This window comes from Macaca thibetana, chromosome 16 (assembly GCF_024542745.1).
Source record: "Macaca thibetana thibetana isolate TM-01 chromosome 16, ASM2454274v1, whole genome shotgun sequence".
Taxonomy (NCBI): Eukaryota; Metazoa; Chordata; class Mammalia; order Primates; family Cercopithecidae; genus Macaca; species Macaca thibetana.
The window spans coordinates 36,604,327-36,627,631 of record NC_065593.1 but is presented as its reverse complement, the minus strand read 5'-3'; the positions used below and the strand labels follow the sequence as shown (position 1 = coordinate 36,627,631).

Here is a 23,305-nt window from a genome sequence, read left to right as displayed (position 1 = left end):
CTACTAAAAATACAAAAATTAGCTGGGCATGGTGGCGCACACCTTGTAGTCCCAGCTACTCGGGAGGCTAACGAAGGAGAATAGCTTGAACCTGGGAGGCGGAAGTTGCAGTGCGCCGAGATTGCGCCACTGCACTCCAGCCTGGGCAACACAGCAAGACTCCGATTCAAAAAAACAGAAAGAAAGAAAAAAGAAAAAAAAGGTGAGATCTTGTCTTTACAAAAAATAAAAAAATCAGCCAGGTGTGGTGGCATGCCCCAATAGTCCCAGCTAGGAGACTGAGGTGGGAGGATGACTTGATCCTGGGAGGTCAAGGCTGCAGTGAGCCATGTTCATGCCACTGAACTCCAGCCTTGGTGAGAGAGGGAGACTCTGTCTTTAAAAAAAAAAAAAAAAAAAAAAGCATAAAACAGTTTTTATGCTGCTTGACTACCAATTTCGCAGGTACACACACTTTGAACCTACCACTGACAACCCCTCCTTTTTTTTTTTTTTTTTTTTTTTTTTTTGCTCTTCACAAGAGGTGTTTCTCCATGTCCAAAACTACCCATTGCTTGATTTCTCCTGGGATGCTCACATGCCAACACTACATACTGCCTACAGAGTACAACAGCTCTGCCCTCTTTGGGGATAAACTGTTGGCGAATTTTCAGGCTGTCAATAACTTCAGCAGCTAATTAAAGAATTCTCGACCTTAAATTGTTTTATATCTGTCTACTTCTATCATGATAAACTTGGAGTGATGGCCAATTAACTATTTTAGATGCTGTTAAAATTAGAACACAGTCAAGATTAGAAGGGCATTCTTTTAAGTCTGTTTTTTAAAATAAAGAACCAAGACATGTTCAGCCCTTATTTATTCTTCTGTTAAGGGTTACCTCATAGTGGTCAATTCAGATCAACATTACATCACCTATATGTCCTCAAAATATCTTTAAGATATATTTGGCAAAGTTTTAATCCAGAATTCTGGAAATAGAGGGCAGGATGAAATTGTGTTCTTAAAAATTCTATTTCTTTTATGGAAGTGCATCTGAGTTAATCAATTCCCAGGAAAGAATCCAAAAACTTGCCTCTTGAGAGCATGGTATCCCCAGGCAAAAACAGGTTATCCATTTCTCAGACCTGTTACTTAGTTTAGAATATTTTAACCAATATCGTAAAATAAACTGTTCCTAAAAACAAAATAACAAAAGTGCACAAAGGAAAAACATGCAATCTCACGTTTCTTATCAAGTAGACTCTTGGAAGGTGAACAGTACAGTTGGTTCAGTGGCTCTAAATAAAAGAACTAGGTCCTAAAACAGAGAATTCTATTATAGGCAGAGAAGTATTCAACCCATACACAGAAATAGAACACAGAAAAAATGGAGACTAAGCAGTAGCAGTGTAGTCAGGCACACAACCAAGGCAAGATTCGAGAAGAAGAAAAATGAGATGAGGAAAAACAGAAGAGCCAAGGACTTAGAACATGGAATGAGGACAAAACAAAGTTGTATTCTTCAACAACTCTGTTCAGTTATTCAAGTTCTAGTATGCTTGAACTTATAGCAGAATTACATTCCACCTGAACCAGTAACACAATTCCCTGGTGAACCAAACCTATGGTATAGACAGTCCACACCTGACATACCTTCTGCACACACCAACAGGTAGAATGGTAAGGAAAACAAACAAACAAACAAACAAAACACACCAAACAGGAAAGGCATCAAAACAATAACTTAGTTATACATGGATTGACATATAATCTATACTGAAACACCATGAATGTATGTTTTTCAACAAATAGTAGTCTTTAAATGCTGACCAACTGAACTATAAGTGAATAAAATCAGATTCCAGATGGCCCTGAATTTCTTTAATTAAAACGGACTCTATCCTTAAAATATAACTGGGTTTAAGATAGTTGAGGGAAAAAGATCAGAGAAAAGAGCAAGTGTTGGTTTTTATGTGTGTGCGTATGTATGTATGTTTCTTTCTTTGAAGTGGTTATCCCATTTCTCCCAAAAAACACATTTTCTAGTCTTTTCTCCTTATGCCCACCAAACATGCAACCTGAAAAAAAAAAAAAATCCATGTCAGAGATTCTGCCAAATGTATGCCATGGTATTGTCTCCATTGCCTTGCCCCTTACCATTCCCTACCAAAATCAATGGCCATCACATGGAAGTGCGCTAATATTCCTTTAGGACATTCTTATGCCACTGCTGCTTTTTCAACTTATTGTTGGAACTTTAACCTAATCCATTATCTTCTAAACTCCACAGTGGACACATAACCTAGTTCCTTATCTTCTAAATTCCAAATGAACCAAGTACTGTTGTCACTCGTAACCCTGGGCGAAGGTTAAGTTGAACATAGTGTTATTTTATTTGTATATTTAAACTTTTCATTAACTCAAAAATAACCCAGATTTCTTTTTTTCTTTTGAGACAGTGTCTCGCCCTGTCGCCCAGGCTGGAGGGCAATGGCATGATCTCGGCTCACTGCAACCTCTGCCTCCCGGGTTCAAGTGATTCTCCTGCCTCAGCCTCCTGAGTAGCTGGGACTACAGGCGCCCGCCATCACACCCAGCAAATTTTTATATTTTAATAGAGACAGGGTTTCACCATGTTGGCCAGGATGGTCTCAATCTCTTGACCTCGTGATTCACCCGCCTCGCCTCCCAAAGTGCTGTGATTACAGGCATGAGCCACCATGCCCGGCCCCATGGGATTACATTTACTTTATAGTAAATCCATGTTAACATGCTGAAAGTGTTTTTATTACTCTCCTAGTTGAAGGTAAAGAATGAATCATTATTATATCCTGTCGGTTTCTTGGTATACTGCTGCATATCATGGACTCTTTAAACAGAGAAATGGAATATCGCCACCCTCGCCTTCCTGGAAGAGGAGGAAGAGCATCAAAAATCAAGTCTACAGGCCTGGTGTGGTGGTGGCTCACGCCTGTAATCCCAGTACTTCCAGAGGCCAAGGTGGGCAGATCACTTGAGCCCAGGAGTTCCAGACCAGCCTGGGAAACAGAGTGAAACCCTGTATCCACCAAAAATACAAAAAATTAGCTGGGTGTGGTGGCCACACCTATAGTCCCAGCTACTCAGGAGGCTGAGGTGAGAGGATCCCTTGAGCCCGAGAGGTGGAGGTTGCAGTGAGCCAAGATCTTGCCACTGCACTCCAGCCTGGGGGACAGAGTGAGACCCTATCTCAAAAAAAAAAAAAAAAAAAAAAAAAAAAATCAAGTCTATAAAATAATTTGGCCATGTGCAGTGGCTCACACCTGTAATCTCAGCACTTTGGGAGGCCGAGGCAGGCAGATCACCTGAGGTCAGGAGTTCAAAACCAGCCTGGCCAACATAGTGAAACCCCATCTTTACTAACAATACAAAAATTAGCTAGATGTGGTGGCATGCACCTGTAAAATCCCAGCTACTCTGGAGGCTGAGGCAGGAGAATCGCTTGAACCCGGGAGGCAGAGCGTTCACCTCCTGGTGAGACGAGATCTTGCCATTGCATGCCAGCCTGGGCAACAGAGTGAGACTTCATCTCAAAAAATAAAATAGGCGGGGCGCAGTGGCTCACAGGCCTGTAATTCCAGCACTTTGGGAGGCTGAGGCAGGCAGATCACCTGAGGTCAGGAGTTCAAGACCAGCCTGGCCAACGTGGTCAAACACTGTCTACTAAAAATACATAAATTAGCCAGGCATGGTGGCGCGCGCCTGTATTCCCAGCTGCTCAGGAGGCTGAGGAATGAGAATCGCTTGAACCCGAGAGGCGGAGGTTGTGGTGAGCCGAGATCACGCCATTGCACTCCAGCCTGGGTGACAAGAGCAAAACTCCGTCTCAAAAAAATAAACAAATAATAAAAAATAAACAATTCACTATCACAGAGGGTTTCTGAACTTTTACTAAATACAGATGTACACCAAAAAGTTTTTTCAATACTGAAAGATTGTAGCCAATAGAGAAAACTTCAAAGTCTGTAAATGTGAGCTTTCTAAAATTCTTTTTAAACTAAAATTTGACAGCCGTAAAGAAAACCATTTTTGCCTTATGTATGTCTAATCATAACCCTTTAAGGAAGCATCAAGCTCTAATTCGCTACAATGAAAGAAATGTGTAGCCAATTCATTCTACATAGGAACTATATCTTGTAAGCCACGATGTATCCTTGTATTTTTGATCTTAAGGTATATAAACAATGTCTACCATTCTACACATCACCCAGAACCCTAAATCTGATGATTGTCTTAACATTTCTTCTAAGATTTCTTAGATGTGCCAATAGGTGGAAGGTGGTAGCCCTCTTCAAGGACAAATTTCCACTGCAGGCACCTTTTCCAAAACTTTCCCTTGGCTGCTATTGTAATGTTCTAGGTTCTTTTTTTTTTTTTTTTTTTTGAGACGGAGTCTCGCTCTGTTGCTCAGACTGGAGTGCAGTGGCACTATCTCGGCTCACTGCAACCTCTGCCTCCTGGGTTCAAGCGATTCTCCTGCCTCAGCCTCCTGAGTAGCTGGGATTACAGGCGTGCGCCACAACCACGCCCGGCTAATTTTTGTATTTTTAGTAGAGACGAGGTTTCACCCTGGTCAGGCCAGTCTTGAACTCCTGACCTCGTGATCCACCCGCCTCGGCCTCCCAAAGTGCTGGGATTACAGGCGTGAGCCACCATGCCCAACCGTAATGTTTTAAGTTCTCTTGACTATGATTTTGTTCCGTCCCGCCTTAACCTGTAGGGTGACTCCACTCTGCTTCCCACCAGAGCAAAGCAGCCCCTTCTGTGTTTCTTGCAGACCCAATGTTTCAACGAAGGACTCTTTAGTCTACATGTTTGCAGTGGACAGTGTGGGTCTCAGGAAGGTAAACGGAGGCTTACAACCAGGTAACTCCTGGGGTTCAAACTGGGGACAAGTAGAAGGGAGCCTAAGAGGCGGAGGTCCCTTTTGCTGCCAGTGGGCTCAGAAGGGGCTGAATGCTTACGGACCCTCCAGGGGAGGGCCGGTGGCCACCGTGCTGGTGCCGAGAATGGTGGCGGTGGCAGTGGCGGGACTTTCAGTCTCTGGGAGCACAGTGGACAATGGGTCCTGGGCGCCTTTCGGACTCCCCCAGCGTGAGGACGTGCGAAAACGCGCCCTCGAGGGGCGGTTGCTCCCCGCCGCCCATGTGCCCGCTGTGGGCGAGGGCGCGGGCAGCTCACACTCACCGTGAGGCTCCGGCCGGGGCCCCGCGGGTGGCGGCGGCTCCTGGTGCTGCAACGGGGCGGCGGCGGCGGCCGAGGCAGCGGCGGCGGAGGCGGAGGCCGAGGTGATGAGCAGCCGCTGGAAGCGGTTAGGCGGGCGGCAGGGCACCTCCAGGCCGGCCGCCAGCTTGGCCTTGTTGGCGCTAGTCAGGCGCTTGAGGTGCACGAGCAGCTGCGGCTGGTCGCGGCGGAAGTGCGGGCTGTGGAAGTGATGGAGCGGCCCGTCCCCTGCCGGCCCGCCGCCCCCCGGCCCCGGCCCCGGCCCCGCCGCGCCCGGCCCGCCCAGCACCACCTTGCGGAAGCCGTAGAGGTTGAGCTGGCGGATGAAGCTGGTGAAGTTGGTGGTTTTGAAGAGCTCGGGCTCCGCCCCGGCCCCCGCAGCCCCGCCGCCGCCTCCCCCCGGCCCGGGCGGGCTGAGCAGCTCGGCCTCGAAGAGCGGCTGGTCGATGAGCAGCCCCTCGCCGCGGCCGTCCCAGCGGATGGAGCGGTAGCGCGGGCTGTTCACCAGGCGCCACAGCTTGGCAGGGAAGTTGTTGGGGTTGATGGGGGTGGAGAGCAGCGCCTCCTCCATCGCCCCGACGGGCCCGGGCCTCGCCCCCCGAGCCTAGCTCTCCCACCCCGTTCTCGATCCCTCCCCGGCCTTCGCCTCGCCCTGCCCGCTCCTGCCGGCGCCCGTCCGCCGCGTACCAGGGACCGTTGGCGCACGAGGCCCCGCGGTGCCTCCCAGCACGGCCAATGGGGCCTCGAGTTCCCGCCACGCGGCGTGGGCACCTCCCCCTCGGCGGCCGCGTGCCCCGGCCAGGCCCGCCAGACGCCTGCGGGACCCGGGCAGGCGCCCCTTCCCCAGGCGTTCCCAGACTTGAGGCCGGGAAGGCTGCCCGCCGGGGAGTTCTAAGTCCTGCGAAGAGAGAAGCCCAGTTATCCACCGTGGAATACCAAGAGGCGTGTGTTTCGGTCCAGCCAACTAGTGGGGACTTGGAATGCAGAGAAAGTGTGCGTTAGACAGCAGAGTCGGTCATTCTGGGGACCAAAGGGTCTGGTCTGTAATCTTTCTAAGTGGAACTGCCCACCTCTCAAACAAAAATGATGCTACTGGAGGTATAATATCTTGAGTAAACGAATTCACCTTTTAGGTAGTAGCCTTTTGTATCTTTTTAAGATACACTCTTTTAAGCCAGTATTTTGTTCAAGACAATTTACCCAAGGTTAGACGAGAACTGAGGTCCCTGGGAAGAGGGAATCACAAGAATCTAAGTACTATCTTGTGTGCCTGCCCAACCAGCTGGTGGCATTTTAGACATTAAAGATAAGATGGGATAGAATTCTACGGAATCCATAAGAATCGATCCCTAGCCAATCAATAAATAAGAATGTAACAAGAGCTGTGTTGATTCAAAAAGAGAGGTTCATTTGAAAATGGAAATTGGCCGGGCACAGTGGCTCACGTCTGTAATCCCAACACTTTGGGAGGCCAAGCGGGGTGCACTGCTTGAACCCAGGAATTTGAGACCAGCCTGGCCAACATGGTGAAACCGCGACTCTACTAAAAATACAAAAATTAGCCAGCGTGGTAGCGTATCTGTAGTCCTAGCTACTTGGGAGGCTGAGACAGAAGAATCGCTTGAACCCAGAAGGCGGAGGTTGCAGTGAGCCGAGATCGCACCACTGCACTCCAGCCTGGGGAACAGAGGGAGACTCCATCTCGAAATAAATAAATTGGAAATTGCTGGGAGAAAGGGGTACAATGTTCTACTCTTCTCATAGTCAAAGAATAAGTGAATATTAAGGTTTTTTAGAAATGAAAATAAAACAACAAAGCAGCACTAATATAGAGATTTTATTTAAATTGTATTGAATTTTTACAGCACATTGCATTTTTGTCACAACGCAACTGCACAGTTTGGATTTTTGGCCACATCATGTCACTTACACCCACAACAGCTCTTAAAGGAGTATTTAATGAACACATCTGAGCCAAGAGCCCAGAGTCTCTCTCCAAGGCCATGCAGTTTGTTCACTGATGGGACAGTCCCTCAAAACAGCCACACTAAGTAGACAGATACAGTCTCCCCAAATGTTACCAATCTTACTCCCCTTGAAAACAGGCAGAGTGAAGTGCAATGAAAGTCAAGTTAATTAAAAAGCCACTCACAACTGGCAGTAAATTTTAATGATTGATAAAATGCTTAAAATAATTTTATGTATCAGAAACAAGGAATAGCTTGTTACTTTTTCAATGATCTCAGGAATTTTGCAGACACAAAATATCCATTATTCAGCTCCATTTAAATGAAAAAAAAGTTCCGCTAGGCTGACCTAAATACGCCAAAACTTTTTAGGTTACATCTATGGCAAGTACAAAAGAACCACAGATGCTTCTCTGTAGGACTGAAAAGGTCAGGGAAATAATGATTCTTGTTCTAAATGCAGATCCTAGTTATTTTGGAATGAAATGCTGTTTTCTAGAAAGCAACATGAAAGTAGCAGTGAGAAAGATGACTACCATCATTTCAAAACAGGATAAGCCTAAATGTAATTTACCATTTATATGTCAACAAATTAAGGAAAATGTATAAAGTCCTAGTGGTTTCATTATAGGCCAAGGAGACTGTATCTGTCCCACCCACAGTACATGGCTATATCACTGTATCTTTTGGTTAAGTGCCACTGGTACATATTAAGATGAAAAAAAAAAAAAAAAAACAAAATAAAAGTTTTAAAAAACCAACAACGTTTGGTCCAAATGGACACATGTTCTCTCCCGATTTTGGTATCAAGGCTTTATTCTCTTCTGTTTGGGTTCCATTGTTAAGTGCACAGAAATAGACAGCAGCATTTGTACTGAAACCCTCACATACCAAACAGCATATGCTAGGAGGTAAAAACCAAACGCTAAATTCTACCCTCAAGGTGTCAAGTGTTCAGGATAAGAAGCAATGTGACCCAGAGGAGGCAGCAGCCAAGGGAAAGACAACATGGGGGAAACGGGCAATGGAACAACAACGAAAACCTTTGTTTTATTTTCATGCCAGGAGAGGATCAAGGTGTAGCTCCTGTGTTAGCACCAGGACAACTAGGAAAAGTCAGGCGCAAAGGGTAGGGCACAATCAGCAGATGTTTCACAAGGATAATTTTTACTTTTCCCTTCTCATTCTTCACAGTGCGTAACTCAAGAGCTGCCACTGTGTAACAGAGACGACTGCCTTCACAGCTCAAAATAACTCAATCAGCAGAGTTTTCCTCTGCTCCCAAAAATGGCTCGCTCCCTAGAACTGTCCCCCTAAACTGAATATTCACCAACGCTGGCTGATGAGCCAAGTGAAAAATACATTGAAACCTCCACTTGCTGAACCAGTCTTCAAACCAAACTCCACAGAAAGACAGTACTAATGCAACTAGAGGGAGTGCCTCTAAAGACTGAGCCTTCATGCACAGACACAGAGCACAGAGGTACAGGATATAGTTCATCTCAAATAGGACAGGAATTCCTATCTTGTATACTATAATCTGCTTTTGTCAAGGTGGAGGAGAGATGGGTCTGGTTATCACTTGGAGTTTGGTTATACGTATGCCATTCTATTGCTGTTTGGGGCACTTTGTACCAGGTAACATCTATGCAATCATCATCTTGTGACCTCCAGGAGAAAGAGGCTGGAGTCACCAACTCAACATTAAGCTTCCAGACCCTGGGTCTGGGTTAGGACCATTACCCCAAGGTGAGGGTCTCACCAGTAGAGGACCTCCTGCCAAATTGCAATTCCTCTGCTCCAGTTTCATGATACCAAGGAGGATTTGTCAAGATGGTATCTCTGAGCTCTGTGATTTCATGAGCCACACCAACGAACCTTCCAAACTACAACTGAAGCAGATCCTCCCTTCAAACCTGCTAAAGTTGGACAGGTCGTCTCCCCGGCATTCAACTGGAAGCTGTAGCAATGGGTTTCTTCAGCTGTTGGCTCATGAGTTCCCTGGCACGAGAGACTTGAATGTGTTCGTAACAGGAGTTACAGACGAGAACTGGGTCATAGAGTTGCTGATCAGGAATGGGCAGCTTCAGGTGGCAGCATCCAGCACAAAATACATTCCCACAATTTCTGCCAAAGCACGAAGAGGGAAGAGTTCATCAGAAATGCCAATATACTAGCCAGGCAGGGTGACTCACACCAGTAATCCCTGCACTTTGCTAGGCTGAGGCAGTAGAATTGCTTGAGGCCAGGAGTTTGAGACTTGCCTGAGCAACATAGCAAGACCTCATCACTAATAAAAAAAAATTAATTAATATTAAGAAATGCCAATATACTGAGAATGAGTGATACTAAATGAAAAGTTGGGGACAAACAAAAATAGTTTCTATAAAGAGGTATCCACTTCCAAATGGATTCCATTTAGTTCTATACATATGTATTGCACTGTTTTTGTTTTTGTTTTTGAGACAGAGTCTCGCTCTGTTGCCAGGATGGAGTGCAGTGGTGTCATCTCAGCTCACTGCAATCTCCAACTCCCTGGTTCAAGTTGTTCTCCTGCCTCAGCCTCCAGAGTAGCTGGGATTACAGGCACACGCCACCACACCCAGCTAATTTTTATATTTTTAGTGGAGACAGGTTTCACCATGTTGGCCAGGATGGTCTTGATCTCCTGACCTCGTGATCCGCCTGCCTCAGCCTCCCAAAGTGCTGGGATTACAGGCGTGAGCCACTGCGCCCAGCCTGCACTGTTTTTTAAGTCATACTAAATCATACAAAACATCTTACCTGCAATGGTGTCTTCGTTTGGCCAACCAGAATTCACAGTCACAGTTATAGCAGTGTGATGCCATATGGTCTGGAACCCAGCGAGTCACCTAATAGAAGGCACAAGGAAAAATTCCTGGTCCTTGCTGACAGACTGGAAGAGCAACACTGCAATAAGGAAAGCATCCCAGGAGAAAGTGACAAGGCTTATCTTCATAACTGGCTACCACTTGCCTACCAGGTTGACACTCCACTGGGAGACAGCTCAGTCTACAGCATGTCATTCATCGCTGGGAAGTATGACGACTCACTGGCTCACATAAGTACCCACCACATATGTGCCTAAACATACCTCAGTCTCTTTCTTATCAACAGGTTCCCAGCTTGCTTCTGAAAGGCAGTCTTCACTGTGATCAGAGCCAAAATCCTCAGTATCGCTGCCATCTGACTCCTTCAAACATGTCTGATGAAAAGGCAAAGACAACAACATTATCTTCATCATCATTAACGCTTAGTGTTTACCATGTGTCAGGCACTGTGCTAAGTGCATTACATACATGAACTTATTTCTCATGACAGTCTTACAACGTATACTACTAATATCCCCCTTTTACAAATAAGAAAATGAAGCCACAGAGAAAGTTAAGAGCTGATATGTGGTAAAACTGGGATTTGAACCTAGTATTGTGGCTTCAGACTTATACTCTTACCAATATGCTACACTACAGCATAGAAAGACTCTCTTGTTACGTTCTAAACCAGGGGTTGGCAAGCTACGGCCCACAGGCCAAACTAGCCCACTGCCTGTTTTTGTAAATCAGGTTTTGTTGGAACACAGCTGCATTCATTCATTTACATACTGTCTATGGCTGCTTTTTGTTTTGTTTTTGAGACAAGGTCTCGCTCTTTTGCCCAGGCTGGAATGCAGCGGCATGATCACGGCTCACTGTAGCCTCAACATCCTGGGTTCAAGAGATCCTCCGACCTCAGCCTCCCGAGTAGTTGGGACCACAAGCATCCGCCACCATGTCCAGCTAATTTTTTTGTAATTCCTGTAGAGATGGGGTTTTACCATGTTGCCTAGGCTGGTCTCAAACTCCTTGGCTCAAGCGATCCACCCACCTCGGCCTCACAAAGTCCTAAGACTACAGGCATGACCCACTGTGCCTGGCCTATGGCTGCTTTTGCACAACACCAGAGCTGAGTAGTTGCAACATAGACTGTATGGCCCACAAAACCTAAAATAGTTATTATTTGGCCCTTTACAAAAAAAAAAAAGGTTTGTTGATTACTGTTTTAAGCACCAGAGAAGTGAGAAGCAGGCAAGTGGGGAGCACCTTAACAGAAGAAAGGAAAGTGTCTGAAAATGGCAAGATACCATGGGGAGGAAGCTGGCTCCTAGAAGCTCCCCAAGGACTATGGTGCCAGAACCTGAGGCTGCCCAACACTGCACAGCCTACATAGTCTTCATCTCTCACCTGGATTATTCCAAAATGACCTTACCAGCCTCCCAATCTGGGTCTCAACTGACTCATTAAAATTGTACACTGTTGGGCCACGCACAGTGGCTCACACCTGTAATCCCAGCACTTTGGGAGGCTGAGGTGGGCGGATCACGAGGTAAGGAGATTGAGACCATCCTGGCTAACACGGTGAAACCCTGTCTCTACTAAAAATACAAAAAAAAAAAAAAAAAAAAATTAGCCGGCCGTGGTGGCAGGCACCTGTAGTCCCAGCTACTTAGGAGGCTGAGGCAGGAGAATGGCGTGAACCCGGGAAGGCGGAGGTTGCAGTGAGCTGAGATCGCGCCACTGCACTCCAGCCTGGGTGACAGAGCGAGACTCCGTCTCAAAAAAAAAAAAAAAAAAAAAAAAAAAACAATTGTACACTGTTGCAAGAGTACAAGAGTCATTTTCTTAAAGTACAACTCTGATCATATTATACACTGGCCTAAAATTTTATTGCCTTAAGGGTAAAATCCAAACAAGAAGGGCACTCAAGCTGACCCTTCTAATCTCCACCTACTTCTCCAATGTCAGCTCCCACCACCCTATCTGTCTCTTACAGCCCCAGTGTAAGTGTGTATGCATGCATGTACACATATACACTCGCATGTCCCATCCTTTTAAGCCATATCATTGGAGTACCTATTGCCACGATGCTTCTGCAAATGGTGTTTCCTTTTCACTGTCAACCTAGCTAAATATCACACATTCTTCAGCACTCAGCTCAAGCATTACCTTCTCAAGAAAGCCTTCCTTGATGTTTCACTCCATTCCAGCCCTCTAACACCCGATGCCTCCTCAATCATAGCACTTAAAAACATCATTCTAATTGCTTACTTGTTTTTCATCCTATAGTCCAGGCACCTAACTCAGTGGCACACAGCAAGTACCCAACGAATAAATGCTGAATGGAGGGAAGGCTGGATGAACAGACTAAATAATGGGTGTATGGCAGTTGGTGACTACTTACAAAATCATCCTCATAGTCCATGGGAGGCTCTGCTGGAGGGGCACAGCAGTGACGGATATCCAGCCTCATCTGAAGCTCACGCACCTGTCGACGTAGCTGCTCTACCTCTTGCTTATACCCTGCTTCGATTTGCCGTAACCTATGCTGGATCACATCCGTGGGAAAGGGGAGTCCATCATCATCCAAATAGAGAGGAGGCACTGGAGAAGGACAGGTCAGTGGAACAGGCTTTGTGCTAGAGACTTGCTTTGGGTGACTGGACAACCACATCCGGTTCTTTCCTCCTGGGCCAGTACAATGTCCATTGGAATGACTAGAACAGACAGGTGACTTCATACCTTCTCTCTGAGCCCACTGGCCCCCAAAGCAGGGCCCCGTGGCCCGCATCTGCTTACTGTTTGGCCTCTTGCTACAACAGCCATAGGAAAGCAGCCGCCGAGGGGTGGCCTCCCCACTTGGGAATGAAGTCACCATCCCTTGGAAGCTGTCCCAGTTGGACCCTAGAAAAGAGAACTCACTAATCTGGCTCTGAGAAATTGGCTTCCGGACCAATTCCAATGGCATTTTCCCAAAGCGAGGATTTTCCAATAACTGCCCATTCCTATTATTTCCTCTTTTACCAATGTCTTCCTCCCCATGAGTCAGATCTGGCACAGAACTCGGTTGCTCCTGGTGGGAGATACTTGCCACAGACCCTGAGGGATCTTGGTTGAGGAAGTCAGCCCTTGGGCCTAGAGGAGTTTGGCAGGCAACACTTGGTGGGTTGCAAAGGATGCTGAGGCTGTGATCGAGAACACATTTGTAGGGCACACCTAGCAAGGAGTCTGGCTGGGCCTGTTGGGGCACACCTGTAGGAGAGTCCTGGGAAGACTCAGGAAAATTACAAACTCCATCACACTTGTTAGAAATGACCTTGGAGAGTGCACTGACAGCTTCTGTTTCAGGACAATGTTCAGGTGGCTCCCCTGTGCCATCTAAAGTCCTACCCACCTCATTCTGGGCAGAAGGGTTGGGAGCTGGTCCCTTAGTCTCTTCCAGGACTTTGATCTCAGGATCAGAGGTGTTGCTCTTCATTTCCCGAGGCACTGCGGTATTAAGCAATTTGTAACTTGGAGAACAGTTTTTGTGACTCTTGAAAGGTTTATTGCTCAAGTAGTCTTTCTGGCTGCTGGGCAGAGGAGGAGGAAGACCCACTTCTCCCACAGTCTGCTGAGGACCTCCTACCCCAGAGTCCACAAAGGTTGTCTCTGATCCCTCAGGATTGCTGTGCCAGGGCTCCAGGCCTACCCTGACCTCCTGACAGTGGTTATTCAGGTTAGGGTCACTGGATGTACGAGTCAGGGGGCTGCTTGTGTCACAGGCAGAAAGAAGATCATCCATGGATCTGGTTTTAGGTAATCTGGAATGACAAATATAACACCTCCGGGTCAGGAGATGGGCACTTGCAATACAATATATGGAGCTGAATCAATGGAGCAATATCAAAGCGAGAGTTGAGAAAAAATGACACTTAAGAACACTTAAGTTTAACAATAATGACCCTTAAGATCACAAATAACCAATGTTCACTGAAAGTTTACTCTGTAAAAAAAGTGTAAGACATGGACCCTGTCCTCCGGAACCCAAAAATCTATCCTCAGCTTTTGTCAGCACTCAACCTACCAGTCTCCCTGGGCAATCTCAACCACTACAATGGTTTCAGCTGCCTTCTATGCCAATGCCTTCTGAATCTATTGTTCCAGCCAGGACTATACCCAAGACTCAAACCCAATATCTCACTGCCTCCATCACAATAAAACAGAAAGAAGATGGGTTTTGGAGCTAGAACATATTGGCTCTGACACTAATTAGCTACATGACTACAAATAAGTAAATTAACCTCCCAGATACTTGGTCTCTCCCTTTATACAATGATGATAATAAATCATACCTTGTAGAGATGCTACGAGAATTCAAAATATAGGCAACCAACCACAAACATAATAACCACAAACTTTATTAAGACAACACAACTCCCTCAGCACTGCTCTTTATAACCACTTAGCAGCGGTGTGCTCCTCTGATTCCCAAGGCCCCATGGAAACTTCCCCTGGTATATAGCACTCAGAGTTCTAGAGGCATTCATATATACCAGATGTGTTAAGGGACATTTTCAAGAATGGCCATCCTGATTATTAATGCAGTTCAAAGTCCTTAGAGCAATGAAAACTTGAGGGAAATTCACCAGGGAAACAGTAGAGACTTCACTGGCCTCCTATTTTTAGATGGCTCAGTCAGTTCAGCCCATGCGGAAAAATCCCCCAAAGGCAGAGTTACAACGCAGCTTATTTTAAGTAATTGATTTTTGAAACTTAAATGTTTTATACATATTTGATATAACTTTTATGACCAATTTTGATTTTTTTTTAATGGTATGAAATTCCAGGAAGGCAAAAACAGTCGTTATAATTAGAGTTCCTGGAGTCCCATAGGCAGGGCTCAAATCCCAATTTAACAACATCTTTGCTGTGTGACTTTAACTTCTCTAAGCCTCAGATCCCTCATCTATGGAATAAAGGTTAAAGTACCTAGCTCTTAAAGCTATTATGAAGATTAAACAAAAGAATCCACATCAAAGCACATTGCTCAGTACTTCCTATAACACATTATTGCACATCATTGTTTACTTGTTTAACTCCCTCTGCTGAAGTGTGCTGATGGCAGGACTCTGTCTTATTTGAATCCCCAGCACCTAGCACACTACCAGGGGCAAATGACTTGAGAAATGAATGAATAAGCTCAAAATACCACATCAACTTTCCACTGCTAGATGCCAATTGAATGTGTGATATACATCAGGCATCTTGGTGGATCTTCTTAGACATCCAGACAACCAGGGTCCACCCAAGACCTAATGCATAAGAACGGCCAAGAGTGAGGCCCAGTGATCTGTATTCTTTTAAGTGCCACAGCTGACTTCTTTCTTTTCATTTTATTATGGAAACTTTCAAGCATACAAAAGAAGTAAAGAATATGCCGGGCACAGTGGCTCACTCCCGTAATCTCAACACTTTGGGAGGTCAAGGCAGGCAGATCTCTTGAGGCCAGGAGTTCAAGACCAGCCTGGCCAACATGGTGAAATCCCATCTCTACTAAAAATACAAAAACTAGCTGGGCGTCGTGGTGCACACCTGTAAACCCAGCTCCTACTTGGGAAGCTGAGACATGAGAATCGCTTGAGCCTGGGAGGCAAGAGGCAGAGGTTGCAGTGAGCCGAGATCGCACCACTACATTCCAGCCTGGGTGACAGAGCAAGACTGTCTCAAACAACAACAACAAATAGAAGCCTATAATTAACTCCGATGTGTTCTTCGTCCCAATTCAAATAACTGCCATCCTCCACAACTCATTCTATGTGTACCAAAGGTTAATCAGCAATGTTGACAGAGATAATAATACCTGAGTTTAGAACAAGGAGAGAGAGCTCATCCAGCTAGGTGGTCAAGGAAGGCTACACAGAGAGGGTAGGATTTGAGATGGGTATAGAAGAATGTGTTTATGACTTTAATGGAAGGATAAGAAAAAAGACAGTAGGACATTTTTGATCTAGGGAAAGGTAGAATCAAAGGTAAGTCAGGTCAGTTGTTACAGAGACCATTCCCTTTAAAATCTTTATACCAGTTATTTCTCCAAATCCACTCTCCATCTTGAGCTGCCTACAACACACCTCCTTCTTTGCTGTCAACTAATATTTCAATCCCAATTTCCCTGTATCTCCGCTTTCTCCCCAAACTGGCTTGTCTTCTCGACTTTTCAATGTCTATTAGCGGTACTAATATTCTCCTACTTTCTAAGCTCAGATACTTGGGATCCAAAGTACTTTTCACTTCTACTCTTCAACTTTCAATCAATTCTGTAGCCTGCCAATGGTTCTCTATAGTGCTTCTAAATTTAATCCTTCCTCTTTGCCAGGGACTCTTCCCCTCATACCTAAACTACTACAGCAGTGCTGGCTGGTCTCTGTGCCTCCAGCTACCCTGTACTCACTGATTAGTTCTCCAAGGATCCCACTGTCAGAAGATCACAGTGACTTCCTATAGTGACTTCCTATTGACAACTGAATCAAAATAAACTCTTTTTTTTTTTTTTTTTTTTTGAGACGGAGTCTCGCTCTGTCGCCCAGGCTGGAGTGCAGTGGCGCGATCTCGGCTCACTGCAAGCTCCGCCTCCCGGGTTCACGCCATTCTCCTGCCTCAGCCTCCCGAGTAGCTGGGACTACAGGCGCCCACAACCGCGCCCGGCTAATTTTTTGTATTTTTAGTAGAGACGGGGTTTCACCGTGGTCTCGATCTCCTGACCTTGTGATCCGCCCGCCTCAGCCTCCCAAAGTGCTGGGATTACAGGCGTGAGCCACCGCGCCCGGCCTCAAAATAAACTCTTTACTGTAATGTTTAAAGCCTTCAATGCCCTCAATGACCTGTCTTATATTTCCTTCTATTCCTTAAAATAGCCCCTTCTCAACCCCTGCCAGCCACAGAAGTTCTTTTTTAAAAAAAAAACTACCTCTCGCCCAGGCGTAGTGGCTCACTCCTATAATCCCAGCACTTTGGGAGGCCAAGGTGAGCAGATCACTTGACGTCAGGAGTTCGAGACCACCTTGACCAACATGGTGAAATCCCGTATTAAAAATACAAAAATTAGCCCAGCTACTATTACTAATACAAAATTAGTAATCCCAGCTACTCAGGAGGCTGAGGCAGGAGAATCAGTTGAACACGGTGGGCGGAGGTTGCAGTGAGCTGAGAAGATCATGTGACCGCACTCCAGCCTGGGCAATGGAGCAAGGCTCCTTTTCAAAAAAAAACCCTACCTCTCATGTATCTACTTCCTTTGGACCCCTCTCCACTAACCTTGTTACTAAGCTCACAACTACCTTTATTTCATTGATTTGTCCAGTTTTGTTTTTTTTTTTTTTTTTTGAGACAGAGTCTCGCTCTGTCACCTGGGCTGGAGTGCAGTGGCACCATCTCGGCTCACTGTAACCTCCGCCTTCCCAGGTTCATGCCATTCTCCTGCCTCAGCCTCCTGAGTAGTTAAGACTACAGGCGCCCGCCACCACTCCCAGCTAATTTTTTTTTTTTTTTTTTTTGTATTTTTAATAGAGATGTGGTTTCACCATGTTAGCCAGGATGGTCTCGATCTCCTGACCTCGTGATCCGCCCACCTTGGCCTCCCAAAGTGCTGGGATTACAAGCATGAGCCACCACACCCAGCCGTTTGTCCAGTTTTAAGTAAATTTTTACTTGAGTAAATTTATTTAAATTTACTTATGTGCCAGATTCTAAGCCAGACACAGAGAACACAAACAGACCCACAGTTCTTGTCTGGTCCTTCATGAAAATTTCCTGAGTAAAACAGCCACCAAATGACCCTTTTAAAACACACATCATTTCTCTAAAGCTTTGAACTATACACGTTTTTTTTTTTTTTTTTTTTTTTTTGAGATAAGGTCTCGCTCTATCACCCAGGCTGGAGTGCCATAGCACAATCACAGCTCACTGCAGCCTCGACCTCCTGGGCGCAAACCATCCTCCTGCCTCAGCCCGCCAAGTAGCTGGGATCACGGCGCACGCCACCATGCCTGGCTAATTTTTGTATTTTTTGTAGAGGTGGAGTTTTGCCACGTTGTCCAGGCTGGTCTCAAACTCCTGGGCTCAAGCAACCTGTGCACCTTGGCCTCCCAAAGTACTGGGATTACAGGCATAAGCCACTGCGCCCAGCCTAAACTACACACATTCTTATCTGCTTAGATGCTGGCTTAGAATTGTTCTCTAGTTGGCCGGGTGCAGTGGCTCACGCCTGTAATCCCAGCACTTCGAGAGGCCGAGGCGGGTAGATCACGAGGTCAAGAGATTGAGACCATCCTGGCCAACATGGTGAAACCCTGTCTCTACTAAAAATACGAAAAATGAGGGTGTGGTGGCGGATGCCTGTAGTACCAGCTACCCTGGAGGCTAAGGCAGGAGAATCACTTGAACCCAGGAGGTGGAGGTTGCAGTGAGCCAAGATTGCGTAACTGCACTGCAGCCTGGTGACAGAGTGAGACTCCATCACAAAAAAAAAAAAAAAAAAAGGAATTGTTCTCTAGTTGCTCTGTGTCTTACCTTAGAGCTTAAAATTATCTTGAAAGTAGAACCAATATCTTCTATTTATTTGGTGTAGCCCACAAAACCTAGTACAGTAATAGGCAACTTGTAGGTATTAAAGAAACATTTGTTGAATTGATAAGTCAGATACTAAGTTAATGAAATGATTATTAAATGAGTCACAGAGCTTATTCAAAATTTGATTACAAGTTATGACCCCTCTCCCAGGAAAAGTAAACCTATGAACCTATTCATAGGTTTGCATAGTTTGGGGAAGGAAAAAAAATCACTGAATTCCTGAAACCTATCATGGTCCCCTCACAATGACTTAGTTCGAAAGACCCTCAAACCAGTAATTTGGGATGCTGGGTTTTTTGTTTTCCTTTATAATACTCAATCAATAACATATGTCATATTTTAAAAACTTTTAGCCAGGATGGGCATGGTAGCTCACACCTGTAATTCCAGTGTTTTGGGAGGCCAAGGCAGGAAGATCACTCAAGGCCAGGAGTTTAAGACTAACGTGGGCAACAGACCCTGTCTCTACAAAAAATAAAAATTGGCACGTGCCTAATGAGCTAATTAGCTACCTGGGAGGCTGAAACATAAGGATTACTTGAGCTCAGGAGTTTGAGGTTACAGTAAGCTATAATTGTGCCACTGTACTCCAACGTAAGTGACAGAACAAGACCCTGTCTCTTAAAAAAAAAAAAAAAAAGCTCTCAGCCAATAAGCAAATATCAAAATTTGAGAGAGAGATATATATCCTTTGAGCATAGTATTTTCATTTATCTGGCAAAAATACTAGCACAAATGCAAAAATATGCATACAAAGTAACCCCACTGGCCAGGCGCAGGAGCTCACACATGTAATCTCAACACTTTGGGAGGCCGAGGTGGGTGGGTAACTTGAGGTCAGGAGTTTGAGACCAGTATGACCAACATAGTAAAACCCCGTCTCTACTACAAATACAAAAATTAGTCGGGCATGGTGGCGCATGCCTGTAATCCCAGCTACTCGGGAGGCCGGGGCAGGGGAATCACTTGAACCTAGGAGGTAGAGGTTGCAATGAGTTGAGATTGTGCTACTGAAGTCCAGCCTGGGCAACAGAGTGCAACTCTGTCTTTAAAAAAACAAAACAAAACAAAACAAAACTACAAAGTAACCCTACTAAACTATGTACTTAAAAATGGTGTGGATGGTAAATAGCATGTGTATTTCACAATTTTTTTTTTTTTTTTTGAGACGCAGTCTCGCTCTGTTGTCCAGGTTGGAGTGCAGTGGCGCGATCTTGGCTCACCGCAATCTCCGCCCCTCAGATTCAAGCGACTTTCATGCCTCAGCCTCCCAAGTAGCTGGGATTACAGGTGCCTGCCACCATGCCCGGCTAATTTTTGTATTTTTAGTAGAGACAGGGTTTCACCATGTTGGCCAGGCTGGCCTTGAACTCCTGACCTCAAGTGATCTGCCCGCCTCGACCTCCCAAAATGCTGGGATTACAGGTGTGAGTCACCATGCCCAGCCTGTATTTTACAATTTTTTAAAAAGTTACACATACAAGGATGTTCACAAAAGCACTCCCTGTAATGATTTAAAAAAAAATGGAAATTACCTAAATGATGAATAGGAATCTGGTTATATAAATTGTGGACTACTCTGAAGCCAATAAAAACAAGAAAAGAAATTTAGATGTGCTGTTATGAGAAGACAATCTAATACAAAGTGGGAAAAACAAGTTGCAGAATATGCAAAAAAGTAAAAAGGGTATGTAAAAATATTCTGATTTTATTTATAAAAATGTTTCCACATGAGAGCATGAGTGTGGACTTACCTATGTAGAGATAAACATCTGGAAAGACACATAACAAATGTTAATAGTGGACACCTGTGGGGACAAGGATCCTAAGGGATTTTCTACTTTTATACTGACTATTTTTTTAAAAACAAGAAACAGGTACTACTCTCATAATTTAACCAACACCATCTCACTTCCCCCCAAAACATTCAGCCAGAAGATAACTAATTTTATGTCTCCCTTTTAAATTCTGGCCTTTTTCTGACGGAGTAATATAAGGCCATCCCCCTGCTGGGAACCCATTTCCCTGAGAGTCAGATGTTTCTAGAAGCTAATGCTGGACACAACAAAGGTTGCTACTAATATAGCAAGCTCTCCGTGCCCTGTACCAGTGAACAAAAATCAAGACCATTCTCACAAACCTTCCTAAAACAGTCCTTTCTGTTTTGTTCTCTCCCCTGCTTGGGTATATCATACAGGGTGATAGCAGCTCCTTCAGGAAAAAAAGTATCCAACCTTATCTTCAGAGGACCTTGAAAATACACAGAGTGTACTCCAGGCTGGCTACAAGTCTTGGCCAAGCTTTTCCTGCAAATGACTCAAGAAGTTGCTTTTAAATACCTCAGAAAGAGGCCGGGCACGGTGGCTCACACCTGTAATCCCAGCACTTTGGGAGGCCGGAGCAGGTGGATCATCTGAGGTCAGGAGTTCGAGACCAGCCTGGCCAACATGGTGAAACCCCGTCTCTATTGAAAATACAAAAATTCGCTGGGTGTGGTGGTTGGCGCCTGTAATCCCAGCTACTCGGAAGGCTAAGGCAGGAGAATCGTTTGAACCCGGGAAATGGAGGTTGCAGTGAGTTGAGATTGCGCCAGTGCACTCCAGCCTGGGGGACAAAGCTAGATTCCGTCTCAAAAAAAAAGAAAGAAAGATAGAGAACATTTAGATGAGATGGGAAACAGTTATTGCTTTCCTAGTGGAGAGAGGAGAAAGAAAGAAGGGCTTTTCTTACCTGTCCAGAGAGCGGCCAGAGAACTCCTGGCTCTGGGCCACTGGGGAAAGGTAAAGATCCATGTTTTCCTCCCCAAGTGTGCATGGAGATGATGCTGGCAGATAAACAGCCGTCCAGAGGTGCAGGGCCCGGACATGACAAACAGGATGCAGGACCTAGGGAAGCAGCCCAATACTAGTGCTTTGTCAAGAGTCTCTGGTCCCTTTTCTTTCCCTAAGCCCTTGACTCTACATTTTCCCTACTGATTCAGCTCCTTCTCCCTATAGGTTTCTAAATAGCACCTATAGGAAAAGGGCTGAGACTCACCATGTCTGAGCTGGGTGTGTAGAGGAAGTTATGAAAGTTTTTATTGCCAGCTCGAAGGAGCGCCCACACAGAGCAGGTCCGCTTGTAGATGTTGCGCTTCTCTCGCTCACAGGGGTTGTTGGCCAGGAAGGTGCCATAGAGGCAGGAGTATGTGTGTTGCACCAGTTTTACCTAGAAGGCAGAGAGAGCTTGCACCTGGGGGCCTTGAGCTGTCACTCCCCCCATCCCTCTTGTCACAGGGTTTAGGACTTACCAGGAATGCTTCATTAAATTCAAACAGGCAGGGGAACTGCTTAAGCAACTGATGAACAGAATCAAGCCACTGGAGGAACACAGGGCATTGTTCGTTTTGGTCCTCCACATTCTCTTGGTGGCCACAGCGATCTCCAAACTTGTGCCCAAAATCCAGCCAGTCAGACTCCACTAACACTTGGAAGCCCTGCAAAAAAAGAAACTATTCAAACATAGGGCCTCTCTGGAAACGCTGACGTGCTGCTCTCCCAGGAACTGCCCAAAGCAGGGAGCTGGCAGCTTCAAAGAAAACTAGGACTGGACCTAGAAGAGGACTAAAAGCCACCAATTTTCCAAAGCTTTGGGAGTTGAAAAAAAAGGGAAAAAAAAAAAGAGCCACCAATGTCCTCTACTGAAAGATACCTAGGACAGATCCAGAGGGCTCAACACCTTCCCTCCTCCCACATTCCCTCTGGTCTTCCCACCCAATTCCTCTCAATACCTCCAACGTCCTGTAATATGGGTCCAGTAATATTTTGGCCAGGGCTACGATCTGTGGTGTGCGGTCCCAGCCGTCGGAGCAGTGTACCAGCACAGGCCGGCCTTCCCGGTCTACTGTATTTGCCACCAGCACAGCTGCTTTTAGCATTACCGACAAGTGCTGCAGCCATTTGGTACTCTCCAATGCCGACAACCAGCTACACAAGAGCAGAAATCAAGTCGGTCACAAAGGGAGCTGAGGCCACAACAGTCTCTCCTCCATCCACAGCCAGCCCTACCCAACAAAGTCCCCAGTGAGAACTGAAACAAAGAGGTACAACCCAGGGCCTTTTGGACAAGAGGTATCTAGCAGGAAGGTAGGGAAGACAGGACCTGCAGCAGATAAGAGCTTATGAGGCTCAAAAGAGGAACTGGGAAGCATCACATGCGCACTCAGCCATTTTCTCTCCCCAGTTCTCTGTGTTCTTTGAGTAGAACAACTGATCCAAACTAAAGGAATTCAATGTCCTGTGACCACGCCAAAGTGTTGGCTGAGAAGTGGAAGGGTTCTTGGAACTAGCCCATGGCACCCAACTCCACCCAGGCCCTCAGGTCTCCTGCTCTCCGAACTTCTCATCTCCCCATCTAATCTTCCAAGAATAAGAGGTACTGGGTAAGGAATGAGACTGGAAGGAATCCGAGCAGGGAACACCTACTTGCTAGGATCCGGCATCTGGCTACACACAGCCCGGAGGTACTGAAAGCTGTTCCGGATGGCATGGATGTTGGCCATTCCCATGAACACGACCTCACAGTTGGGATAGTACTCTGTAGACATGACAGGAGAGTGGGACGTAAAAGCACGTCCTAGGCTGGGCGTGGTGGCTCACGCCTGTAATCCCAACACT

General features: G+C 45.8%; 2 protein-coding genes across 4 annotated transcripts in view; both read right to left on the bottom strand.

The window, feature by feature from the left end:
- Positions 1–5,920, bottom strand: part of HSF5 (heat shock transcription factor 5) — a 60,160-nt gene extending 54,240 nt beyond the window's left edge. The window contains exon 1 of the mRNA XM_050764684.1: positions 5,207–5,920. Within this exon, the coding sequence (XP_050620641.1) occupies positions 5,207–5,813 (607 nt within the window). The 5' untranslated portion in view covers positions 5,814–5,920. The remainder of the gene's footprint in view (positions 1–5,206) is intronic.
- A 1,144-nt stretch (positions 5,921–7,064) lies between these two features.
- The window catches only part of MTMR4 (myotubularin related protein 4), a 28,501-nt gene continuing 12,260 nt past the window's right edge, over positions 7,065–23,305 (bottom strand). For all 3 annotated transcript variants that reach the window (XM_050764653.1, XM_050764654.1, XM_050764652.1), the window contains 9 exons: positions 23,114–23,225; positions 22,420–22,615; positions 21,940–22,125; positions 21,687–21,857; positions 21,381–21,535; positions 12,448–13,846; positions 10,325–10,435; positions 9,994–10,082; positions 7,065–9,336 (listed from right to left, as the gene is read on the bottom strand). In XM_050764653.1, the coding sequence (XP_050620610.1) occupies positions 9,159–9,336; positions 9,994–10,082; positions 10,325–10,435; positions 12,448–13,846; positions 21,381–21,535; positions 21,687–21,857; positions 21,940–22,125; positions 22,420–22,615; positions 23,114–23,225 (2,597 nt within the window). In that variant the 3' untranslated portion in view covers positions 7,065–9,158. The remainder of the gene's footprint in view (positions 9,337–9,993; positions 10,083–10,324; positions 10,436–12,447; positions 13,847–21,380; positions 21,536–21,686; positions 21,858–21,939; positions 22,126–22,419; positions 22,616–23,113; positions 23,226–23,305) is intronic.